Source organism: Accipiter gentilis, chromosome 3, assembly GCF_929443795.1.
Source record: "Accipiter gentilis chromosome 3, bAccGen1.1, whole genome shotgun sequence".
Lineage (NCBI taxonomy): Eukaryota > Metazoa > Chordata > Aves > Accipitriformes > Accipitridae > Astur > Astur gentilis.
This window is the reverse complement of record NC_064882.1, coordinates 41,076,005-41,088,603: the sequence shown is the minus strand read 5'-3', so window position 1 is coordinate 41,088,603 and position 12,599 is coordinate 41,076,005. Positions and strand designations below refer to the sequence as shown.

At 38.4% G+C, this 12,599-nt stretch overlaps 1 protein-coding gene across 3 annotated transcripts in view; it reads left to right on the top strand.

Moving 5' to 3' along the window:
• The window catches only part of UVSSA (UV stimulated scaffold protein A), a 58,732-nt gene that overhangs the window by 42,987 nt on the left and 3,146 nt on the right, over nt 1–12,599 (top strand). Inside the window, exons 10-13 of one of the 3 annotated variants that reach the window (XM_049834873.1) lie at nt 2,306–2,489; nt 3,352–3,463; nt 8,589–8,772; nt 10,947–12,376. In XM_049834873.1, coding sequence (XP_049690830.1) covers nt 2,306–2,489; nt 3,352–3,463; nt 8,589–8,772; nt 10,947–10,998 — 532 coding nt within the window. In that variant the 3' untranslated portion in view covers nt 10,999–12,376. Of the gene's footprint in view, nt 1–2,305; nt 2,490–3,351; nt 3,464–8,588; nt 8,773–9,605; nt 9,922–10,946; nt 12,377–12,599 lie in introns of those variants that run through there. The other 2 variants (XM_049834882.1, XM_049834862.1) reach the window with 2 other exon arrangements.

Genomic DNA, 12,599 nt, shown 5'->3' with positions numbered 1-12,599 from the left:
ATTACTAAATAGAACTTTCTCCTAATTGGAAAGGTTGGCGTGCACAACTGTTAAATGCTTCTTCATTCTCATGTAACTGTAATTTGATAATTTAGAGGGGGAGGGGAGTTCAGACCACCAAAGGACGCTAGAATTTTACTAAGAGATTCTATAAGGCTACCTTGCACATAGAAATCCTGTATGGTGTCTTTGTAGGAATGTTATCCCCTCCTTGTGTCTGTAAGGTTAGTAACACAGAGCTAGCAGTCAGTCTTGTTTTCAGGATTGTATTAAAACTAAGCAAATAAGAAATTTATTTCATTCTTTTATTTACTGTCTATTGTATAATCTTGCCACATAATTTCTGAAGCTAAAATACTGTACCATTCAAAGGTTTGACTAGAGTCATATTGGTATATTATAAAGATTCTTAGAGCTTTTTTGCTTAGGCTGTAGTTTGCAAACTTGTGTGATTGAAAACTCTTTTTAACCAAAAATTGTGGAAACATATTACTATGTTTAATGTTGAACTAGCCTCCACTCTAACTCTTTTGCTTTTATCCCCTAATTTACCAGAAGAAACTTATTTGTACTTTATGACAGGTTAGAATTTTTCTGGCACTAGCAAGGTATATTCGATGAAGAAATTATTGGATAGCATGAATCTCTTTAACAAGGATTTTACTTGTTGAATGTTTTTCTGATGATTTGGCAAATCATAGAATGGCTTCGAAATTGCTTAATCCCTTTTTAAACCTAGTTCTAATCTCTTTACATAGTTTTAAATGGTCAACGATTGCAGTGAAACCAGCAGCTATATATGTTGTAGGTTGCTAAGGGCAGATAATTTCTTCCATTTTTTTTCTCCTCATCATCTGCTGAAAACTTACTTAGATAAAATTAATCAAAACTCTTCAGGCCCACTAAAGTAATTCTTTAAGTATTGGCTTATGTGCTTTGCTGAATTGAGATCATTGTGATTAGTGAAGCCAGTGTTCACGTATATATGGCTCTGCAGTCTACAGAAGGCAAAGTCTCAGAAGTAGGAGTGACATCCAAGGATATTAATGAGTGAGAGGAATTGGATATGGATAGAGAAAATCCTCTCAAATCAGTCTGGGACTGATTGGGTGGAAGAGCTGTGTGGAAGAAAGGGATTGTGAAGTGTCCTTTATGAATTTTAAGTCCTTATCAAGACATCTGTCATCTAGATATCTCCATTTTGCTTGTAATAAGCAGCAGACATGCAGGCTGGATTTTTTTTTTTGCTTAGTTTAGCTGTAGTTTTTTCTTGTTAACTTTGTATTTCCTTAAATTTGGGATAGGATTGTTGTTGTTTAACTTCAGATGTCTTGAATTTGGATATCTAAGCTTAAGCTGGTCACCCTAATTTCTTTTCATGATTAGGAGAAAGAAACATTTACCATCAGAGGGGTAGTCATTGCAGCCTAAGATTAGCATCTAAAATGAGTCAGGTAATTACTCTCTGGGGTTGCCTGTTTCTCATTATAGTCTATTGGCAGCCTAGGGTGGCTAAAATGAAACTATATCAATATTGTTGAGAAAATTTGAAAGTACTACATCACCCAAGGATCCTTGCTCTCCTTGTCTCCCACTCCCATGTGCACTGACATGGTACTAATCTTGTATATTTGCCTGTATGTGTCTGTAAATATAGGTAAGAACTCTGATTTTAAAATAGATTTTCAATGGATTAGCTTAATTTCCTAGAGGAACACACCATAAGTTTCTTAGACTTATGTGCACTGCATAGGAGAACGTGGAAGAAGGAATCTCTCTAAGGTTCAGCTAATTGTTTGCTCTCTTCCTTGTTCTCAGTATATTGAGACCACATACCACGTACTCTGATTTCAGCTCGGGCTTCTCTGCTGTTACAGGAGTACAGCTACCAGGAATAAGATCAGAAAAGTTAAGATCAAACTGTTTCCTCCCTGATTTATCTTCTGTGTTTAATCATAGAAGTATTTTGTTATGAAGAATGTTAACTACAGAATTACAAGGTTACTCACTGGAACTGGATATTGGATAACTGACTCTGAGTGTCAGATCACGAGCTAGAGCTAAGACTTGTAATAGGTTAGCAGGTTAAACAAGAAATCAATACTAGACAGGCTTTGGTGATATTTTAAAAACATCTTCATAATACAGGAGTCCTAAGAAAGAACGGTAGATTCCTAGGTTTTTCCAATTCACTAGTAAATTTTCCCTTCCTTTACATGTAAGTTTACCACAGCATGATATTGGCATCTTTATGTGCTTTCTTACAACTTTGTCTGTGTATAATTTTCATTCATTGTTTTCCCAGATTTACTTCTGAGCATCGATTTTGGGCACCCAGTGAAGTAGAGGAAGAGGTGGAAAATAAAGAAATAACTGAAATGTTAAAAACTAGATACATAACATTCGCTGGCAAATTTGAACCAGTGAAACATAAATGTCGAGCACCAAAGCCTGATGGAAGTCTGTGTGAAAGACAAGATCGGATTAAGGTGGGCACCAAGTTACATAACACCCAGGATATGTGCTATACAGAGAAGATCTCGTTAAAACATGTCCGTAAAAGTGTATTTCACACTGTAAATATAGCTCAAGGGAGTGGAAGAAAATTGTGTCTGGAGAAGTTTGCTGTTAATGTGTGCTTCATATGGGAAGCATCTTTTTGGTAAGGAAGCTGTAAACATTTAAGGAACTCTCAAATATCTTTGGCATTCGTCATAGGTATTTATATTTTATTTATTACTGTGATATATGAATACCTGGCAGTAAAGCAGAGACAGTTAGCTGATTGCCGAAAAGTTTTCCTCATTTAGAGGCATATTTGATATTAACTGTTTTTAGAAACTTGGGTGTTTGAGGAGCGAAGAGATTTTATTTACAAATTAGGTTTTATGAAAACTAAATCCTACACAGCCTTCAATTATGAGCCCTATTGAGCAGAAATACTTTGCTTAAATACTTTGTTGTAATATCCCTGTTCTTCCTGTATTATTTGAGATTGAAGGATCTGAATGCACTAAAATACTTTAAATGGGATTGTTACAGGGTAGGGATATAGTAGAAACAACATACGACACAGCATTGCTGTCCTTGTTCCAGACTTGACAGGGTGTGCAACCTGGCATCTTGAAATTGGATATTCATACCACAAAGAGCTTATTTCTTTGAGATTCTGAATATATTAAACACATGACGTTTATGGGATCCTGGTGCTTTCGAACGGGGACTGGGAATCAAGCGTGGAGTTTCGTTGCTTGATTCCAGTGTCTGGCTTTAAGCTATGTTGAATAACATGTAAGCATTTTCTTTTCATTCAGAAGTTTTGAGATGGTTTTTTCCTCTTTCTTTCTGAAGTGCCCTTTCCATGGAAAGATAATTCCTCGGGATGAATCTGGGATTCCCATTAATGCAGAGGACAGAGCCAGAGAAGAAAAGATGCGGTTTGAGAAGCAAGCGGCTCAGCCAGGTTTGTGTCTGCATGGCATTTAAAAAAAAATAAAAAAAATTAGACAGAGGTGGGAGATAAGCTTCAAGTGTGATATCTTTATTGTGTATATATATATAGTATACAATATTTACAATATCTACAATGTATTTACAATCCATACAATAATTGTATATATTCTATCTAAATATTTCATATATTGCAGCTACAGTCTATTGTATCTACATTGTATCTCTATATTGTATATATTATATCTCTATCTAGATACAGTGTAGATACAAGGTGGGCAACAATCTCAGTATACAGTTGGACAACAAACGTGACAGGCTTTATGGAGGAAGAGAGCCGATTCTTCTGTTGCTAAAGGCACAGGTTGAGATCTACAGAGCTCGACCATATTTCTGTTTTGCTCCTAACCGTATCCTCTCATGAAATTCCCATTGATTTTAATTTGCAGATCATCTGCAGTGATTCTTGCTTATTTGGTAAATATGGATGCATGTGTACACAGAATAAGGTTAACATTGCCTTTGTTCTTTACTTCCAATAGTTATCATAAAGTTCCTAACACTTCTCAGACAGACAAGTTATAGCCTTTATCTTAAGGAACATGTTTATTAAGGACAATTAAACCTATTGGGAAATGCTTGACAGTAACCATTCCCATGCTTCTGAAAAGAAGTCATCTAATCTTGCTGGTCCCTAGCAGTTGTGATTTATGTACTGTAATGATAATATTATTAGTATCACTGTGTTACCACGATTATTGACAGAGTGGGGTTTTTTGGTCACAATGCAGGAACTTGTTTTTCCTATATCTATTCATATCTATCGTATTCCGCATTTCCTATATCTACTCACTACTTGTGTTTTAGAAGGTGCATTCTTGGCCTTGTTATACTGTGCATCTGTGCAGCATCTCTAGAAAATACTCTGAACTAGGGAAGCCCTCACCTTGGGCTTTATTGGCATTATAACTAGTCTGGATATTCTAATAGGCGTGATGTTTGTGATGGGCTTGAGGAAGGGAACAAGCAGACCTGTGCTATTTAATTGTTTACATGTTACTGTGCAATACTCTGGTTTTTGTTTTTAAACAATGGGGATGGGCAACAAAACTAATAGCCTTCTCCTTGCATCCTGGCTGCTGCTTTCAGGTGTGGAGGGAAGGCTCATCCTTCCCCAAGATTATTTGGGCATTTTTAGCCAGGATAAAGCTCTGGACTGCCAGTTAAGTAATGCAGGCATTGGGAAAGACATCAAGCAATGAATACACAGGCAGAAAGACTTCCAAGGCGAATAAGAGACTTTTTTGCAATAGTGCAACTAAACCTCATTAGTGATGAACAGAAGGTAGATGTTCATAGAGTGCTGGGGGGACTGCAACCAGGAAGCTACTGGAAGTTGATGGACTGCAAAGGAAGATGGGAGAGAGAGATCTATCCAGCAAAGACATAGTGTATAATTAGAGGGGACAGATTTGTTTTCAAAGCTTTTATTTAATCTGCCTTCCTCCAGAAGGTCTTAGTTTTCTCTGGTTTAAGTTATTTACTCTAGGTGAGTATTCTGCTTTCTAATTAAACTTACCCATAGGCTTTATCATTTTGATAACTTGTAGTATACTCCCTTTAAAGAGTTAGTTCTCTTTTTAAGCTCTCACTCAGTATTTCACCAGTTTCACAGTCATATATATTGTTAATGAGGCTACTAAACCTTCCATGAAATCCCTTCAGAGCATAATGAACAGTTGTTGATCTGTTATCCAAAAAGGTCTATGTCAGATGAATGTGCATTTAAACATACCATTGACCAACCAGCCCAGTTTCCTTTAGTAGTGATTTGGCTATCTTCGAGTGACTGTGCTTGGCAATTACCAGCACCACACAAATGCAGCAGTTACTGAACACCTTCTGGTATTTGCATGTGTCAAGAAGTGCTATGTTTGTAGGCAGTTTCCATCCTTGTCCCGGTGGAGTGAAGTGCTCTAAACTGGCATCCAGCCAACAGCGTGGGCACAGCTGGACTGTCACAGCGAAACCAGGGCAGGGGTGTGGATGTTGTGCTAAAAAGGACAGTTCCCAACTTAGTTATGACAAACTAAAACTAGCAAATTAAACTACCAGGTGTTCTTGAGGGACTAGTTTCAAACTAGAAACTAATACTCTGGTATATAAAACACTTGCACTGAAAAAATATTGATTTTTTTTTTTTCTCCCCCCTGTGAAACTGCCATTGCTTGAGGCTAGACATAATATTTATTTTTATTACAGTGTCAGCTTGGTGTTGTTAGAGGCTTCTCACCTCTGGCCCACAAGGATGTGCATGTTAGTCCCAAACCAGTTTTGACACTGCTGCATTGCATTATTGAGAGCCGTTGTTAAGCTGAGATGTCATACAAAGGTCCATCCCGTCTGTCTGGGGAGATACTGAACAAGCTATGGCACTTAATTTATTGGACAAAGCCTTACAGGTTTCTAAAGCCATACGTAAACCAGATGTCACTAAATACTTCTATCTGCTGCTTTTTGTTGCTTTCTTTTTTTCTGTGCCTCACTATTTTTATATTTCTTTTATAATATTTTCATCAACCTTTTAAAATGGTCTTTTGTTTGTTCGTTTTGGGCTTGTGGTTTGGGGTGGGCATTTGGTTGGTTTGCATTGGGGTTTGTTTTTTTTTCTTACAAAGGACTTGAAGCAAGTCTAAGCAGCACTGCTATGGAAAACATACAAGTGGTAACCCACTCTGTACAGTAAGTTCTTTGGTTTTCCGATTGACAACATCATTTGCTAATGGCGACAGTTTGAAAAATTTTGAAAAAACATTAAAATTTGGGGATCAGTTCCATGGTTCAATTGCACCAAAATTCTTCCTACATCTTTTTCCTGTTGGATAGTAGGTTTATTTTCATCCTTGTGTGATTGAAGGGGAGGTTTGTGTGATAATGACTATGTTTTGACAACACTGTCATTGTTATTATGGAGCATTTTTTAACTTAGTGTAAAATTTTAAACTCTAGCTAATGTCCACAAAATGGTGCTTTGGGCTCTTCAGTCCTGAAACAATGAATCAGGTGGGATTACGCTGACCTGCTAATCTGCAGTGTTCATCCTTTTCCAATAGTTCGCACACAGGAGCAAATTAAGTGCCTATTTTTTGTGTCAACCCTGAAGAGTATCTGGTTTTTCAGCCCTTAGTGACTTGTTAACAAACAGGTATCAGGACAGGCTGGTGAAGGCAGGCCGCTGGCCAGTCAGATGTGAAATAGCATCTCTTTACTAACTACAGTATTGATTCCCGCCTACCCTTGCAAACTGTGTAATTTTCTTTTCCCTGCTGCTAAACTCGGTAACAATGTATGAAGAGCTTTAGGGGCCCATCAATGCTCAAAAAGGCTGCTCTTCCCTGGCATTCTATTGATTTTTCTCAAAGGCTTTTAAATTGCTCCTTCATTTTACTCAAATGCTCATTTCATCTCTACTGGATGCCAGCATTTTTTCGTTGTGTTTAAACAATTGCTCCATTCACTGGGTTCCTAAACTGTGACGCCTTCTTATTACTGGGAGATAAACTGTTTAGACAGTTTTCCTTAATCTTGGATTAATCGTTCCTGTATCTGAATTGTGCTGTTCTGTATTCCTTCACTTAAAAAAAAAAAAGTCTGTGAGGTCTTATGATCTATCAAGTATATGTGTTCTGTTTTCTCTGTCTATGCTTCTCCTGCTCAGTTCTTGCACGGCTTCGGTTTTTTCCTCATGCTTTTTGGTGTGTTGGATTTTAATCAGTCCTTGCTTTCACGTATCATAGGTTAGATCGAACCTTTCCTTGGAAAATTGCTCTGATATTCCTGAGCACCGTGTTCTTATGTTGAGGACATTGCCTCTGACTTTCCTGAAATGTTGTTACCAATATTTGTCATGCTCAGTGACCATCTTGGTGTATAAGTGAAATTGTTATAGACATTTAAGACTGTTTATTTTTCTCTGTCTGCATAGATGTTAAAAAAGGGTAGTAGACGTTTGGTGTTACAATTTCTGTAGGCAAGAAAGGCAGACTGACATACGGGAAACTATATGACAAGTGACCGGCAATTACTGGTTGTTAAAATACAGGGTTCTGGCATTTATGCTGAGTTTGGACCGTGTTCCTCTGAAGTAGTGCTTGCTACATTTTTTTTCCAACCCATATGCTCAAAGTCTTTCTAATGCAATGCCATTTTTCTAAATTTCCCCTTGAAGGTCTCCATCCTCTAGCCACATTTTTACTTTCTACTTTGAACTACCTTGTTCTGATATGCGAGACTCTATGTTAAAGGTGAAAGACAGTGGCTTCCTCAAAGAGTTTACGGTCTAAATTGTTCATGCTTTTTCTTGTGGTGGCATCTATGAACAGATTGCATTTACAGTGTATGGTTGGATTCTGAAGCATTAAGATTTTGATAAAACTGTGAAACAAGCTTTTGATGAGATAAATTAACTCTTGTGCTATTGCCAAGAGAATAAAATTGATTTAGATAATTAAACTGAGGAATTGTGGGATACTTAAAAGGTAGTATCTTTTTCAGATGCAAAATTGTGCTCGTGGCAACAGGGTCATGTTGTCTAATTCAAGAATGCTGTTTAGGTGTCAGATACCACTTCATGTTTTGAAGCAAATATGATTCTTTGATGCAGAAAAGTTACAATGTTGTCACCCCTACTCTGCTCAAAAGTTGACATATTCCATTTTGGGGGGATGTCTTTTTAAGCTTATTCAGAATTTATTTCTGGAAATAAGTTCCTCAGCTATGTTGTTGGCATTTTGTTCAATTTCTAAATAACGATCACTGTGTTTATGTCACCTTTCCTACATGGAATAGTTTCCTTGGAATTTTGCTACTGTGCTACTGTGAAAACTTGACTTAAGTCTTCCTACAGAACAGTTTTGTCTTCAGCAGCTTATAATAGGTACTAACCCCAGACTGGCAGGGCTTTTTCATCAAGATCTGTCATTTTGGCTAACTGCTTTATCCTCCCCTTCCTTTGTGTATGCAACTTACAGCACAGTGAGTCTGCCCTCGCCTAGCGGTGTGAAGAACCTGTACCTTAGGAGACTGCAAATTCCACCTGGGTTTGGAGTTTCAAAGTGCATGCTTTTTCTTTTACACAGAGTGGCGAGATCCAGAATTCATGAGAGAAGTTGAAGCAGCTACAGGAGTGGATCTTGGTTCCTCTAAAAATAATGGAAAAGGAGGGAAAAAGAAAGGGAAGAAGAAAAAATATCCAAATCTGACAGACCTCAAGCAGCAGGCTGACACTTCTCGTTCCCGGCTTGAGAAGAAAGTCTTCAATAAGTAAGACGTTTATGTTTTCTAAAGCCTGTGAAATTGCTGTTTCCCTTTGTTTCAGTGGTACTTTCTGTTTCTACATTAACACGCACTTACTAAACAACTTTCTTCACTAACTTCAGAGCACAAATACCTTCCATATCTCTGGAGGGTAAAGAGTAGAAGGTACTGATGACCGAAGTTATTTCTCTGAGAGTAATTTTCAGCCAATTTACAAAATTTCCCTATGAAAGATTTTTTCCATCCTTCTCAAATTTTTTTTTTAATCCTATAATTGCTGTAGTGGCTTCTAGGGATGATCATTTATTAATCACTTGGATGCTGCTTTATGCATACAAATAGTACCAGATCTGGAAAGAAGATGTTGTGTTCAGAGTGACACAGCTTACAGCATCAGACACACTGTAGTAGTGTAGATGGAGTGAAAATGAAGTTTTTCCTTTTGAAAGCCTAAGATGGGCTATCCTGAGCAGAACTTCAATTAATAAAAGGATCTGTCAAACCCTTGACTTTTGGCATGTAACACTGTCTTGACAGTTGCCCTTGAGCCTCTGGTGTATGCTCAGAGACCTTCCCAAACTTTTGACTGCTGCCTGGGCTTCCTTTGTACTTTCTTTCACTCTTGCCTATACTAAATTGCTAGCTGGGCCTGATGCAGTGCCTTCCAATCCAGTATGTACACAGAGTGATCCCTTCCTGTGTAATTATTCAGTGATACACTGCCATTGCATTTTTCTCCTCCTTTACTGAGAATGCATTCAATTGGCTAAGAAAAACATTTGGATCCTTGTGTTACGGTTCTTGTTCACTTAACCCTTCTGTCTTTTGTAAATGTCAAGGACTGGAACCTGCTGCAGGTCTCTTTTCAGTGTAAGAGTTTGAAGATGATTATTCCCTGTACCGGAGGCATGTGGACACAGTATTCTTCCCGTGATGGTGCTATTTCTGTATGTCTCCCTTTCCTCTCAGCACATGTGCAAACAGTAGCTCCTGGCCTACCTTTAGCTCGAGAAGAATCTGTTTGGATGGCATTGGCATCTAGACATGTCGAACAAAGGTGTGTCTGTGACTTATGTAGACATATGTGAATTAACTTTAAAGCAGGCATGCTAGCTCAGGTGGAAGTGGGAGCCTACCAACCCAACAAGCTGAATGGGTTTTAGAACGTATAGTAGCTCCACATGTCCACTCTGTTATGCCGTTTCTGATACCTAGTCTCAGCTAGACGTGGCTGCAACATAAATTTGCCTAATCATGCTCTGGTCTTTATAAAATGGGAAGTAGCTGCAGATATTTAAAGAGTTTCACATGTCAAAATGAAGTAGTCAAGGAGAGTGAAAAGTGTAAAGTTGTCAAATCAAAAAAGCAAAATTATTATTATAAAATCATTAATGGTGGGTTATTCGCTAAGCATACTGGATGAGTTGAACAGCATCCAAAGCACAATATTTGTTTAAACTCTATTTTCCCTTTTCTGATGCAACTGTTAAAATAACAAAGCCAAATCCACATTGCTTTTAGTTACAGAACTAACACGTTTTCTGTGAAATTCTCATATCACCTGATCTTAGTTAGAAGTCAAAGACATACAGTTCTAATGATCAGAATTTCATATCAACTTTAACAAAATAAATTTAAAAAGCTGGTTTTGGTTTACTGTGGTTTGTGCTAATGATTTTGAGTGTGTGTTAGTGCCAGGCATAGGGAATCAAACCTGTCATGTTTTAATAGGTTTCATGCTTTGCAGCACTAAGCAAGATGATAACCTTGGCTCCTTATAACAACCCCAAATTACTTGAAACGTATAGGTGATAAACCCAGGCTCTGGTCTGCCAATAAAGTTAAGTGAAATTGCACACAGATCATCAAAGTGGGATCTCATTTCATTTACAGTATCACACAATCCAGTGGTGCTAATGTAAAACCTACATGACATGAAAGTGTCAAGGCCACTCTGCACTGCTAAAGGCTTACTTTTCTCCTACCAATTAGGCAATATTTGAAGTGCAAAACCATGACCGCATTTTCCTTACTCTGGTAACTTTATTGGCAGAATTTTGTTAAAAGTATACCTCTTCCAAGGTGTTTTTTCGAATGTTGGTTTTCATTACAGTTGCTGCTGAGAAAATCTTTAACCCTACCATTTAGAAGCATTATTAAGAAGTATCCTCTGTTTTCAGATGTTTCAAAATGGCTTTTGAAATGAAGCTGTTACAGAGAGCAGTTAGCTAAAACAGAAGTCAACTTGCCTCTCAGAGATAACCACAGGAGCAGAGCTGGAATGGTGTGTAGGGGTTGATCCTGAAAAAGGCTGGTGCACACTACCAGGTGGATGTCTTGCCTTCATTTTACTGCACAGCCTGTGAGCATCTTCAGCAGTGACAAAGGCAGACAGTGACAACATAGCGTTTAACAGCACTAGACTTGAAACCATCCGCTTTGCGTGATGGAACTTCCCAACTGCATTTCTGATGTAGAAATCAAAGGAGACATCAGTCAGTGCCACGTTCTTAAATGAGACATAGTCCCTCAAACCAAGCCCTTAGCTGGCATACCTCCCAGGTTGGCAGAGCATCCAGGTATTTACAGAGATGTGGTAGGAGATAACTTCCTTCTTTGTAAACAGAGGCAGGGTGACATCTGAGCACACCTGCAAATACCAGCCTCAGATTTTCTGACCTTTTGTGCTAGAGGTACCTACAGTAACCAATAAAGATGGGAACGCTAGAATCCAGCAAAGAACAAAATTACCTAGGCAAGAGGCACTCAGCTGTGCACAACAGCTACCGTAAGTTTCTGTGGGGGCAGGTGTATGCAACAGAGCATTCTCTTGACTTCTGCTACTGCCTTTCTTCTGCTTTCTTACCCCTCTGGAATCATGAACGCTTTCATCTGCCTTACCAGCTAAAGCATATATAGTATGCCTTTTATGAGAATCTCCAAGTTCCTATTCATGCTGTCTAGTCATCATTTTCCTCACCCTCAAAATCTCGGCTGTGTGATCTTCACTCAAAAGTTTGTGGAGGGAAAAAAACGCAGGTGTCTTCATTCACCCATTCAAAAGCAGAGCAGTCACTCCCCAAAGAAGAAAAATATCTGGGTACCATCTTTACTGGGAGGAAACAATGGCAGCAAATAAAGAGCAGCAACATGGGGGCAAACCCTCCTCAGATTTAGGAGCACCAGAAAGCTTAAGAGCTCCCAAGTTCATTCCTTTATTTTATTTTTGAATCTAAAAGAGCCTTCTTCAAGCACAGCAGGCGCTGCAGAGGGCTCGGCTAAAATGCTTGCCCATCATGAGGTAGCAGAGATCCTATTCCACTTTATGTAAGAATACGGTATTGTACATACTGTCCCACCTGTGCTAAACTCCAAGTACTTAGCTGTTCTGCAGCAGTAATTTACCTCTCTGCATAGAGATACATGACAATCTCTAGTGTCTTCCTAAAGTAGTGTTGTCCTTGTGGATTAAATAGTTGCTGCTCAGGAATGGGAATGCTGCTGGTATGAGCAAGAGAGTCTTACTCTGCCCACAGCTGATAAAATGGGTTTTTAGTAACCTGTGAAAGGAAAGTAGCTAAATGAGTTAGTTACATGAACCAAACAGCAAGCCCTTCCCTCACAAAAACATTCTAGATGCTGCAAGTCAGATTTCATAAGGGTTTCTGAGTGTTAGTTTTTTTAGATCCTGTTAGAAACTTTTAGTTCTTTTTTTTTTTTTCCCCCAAGAGCAGTTAGGTGCTTTTGAAAATCAAACTTGCTATGTGTGACTGTCAGAAATAATGCTAAGAGGGTGGAATGCACAGCCATTAAACTGAAAGACTTTAATTTGT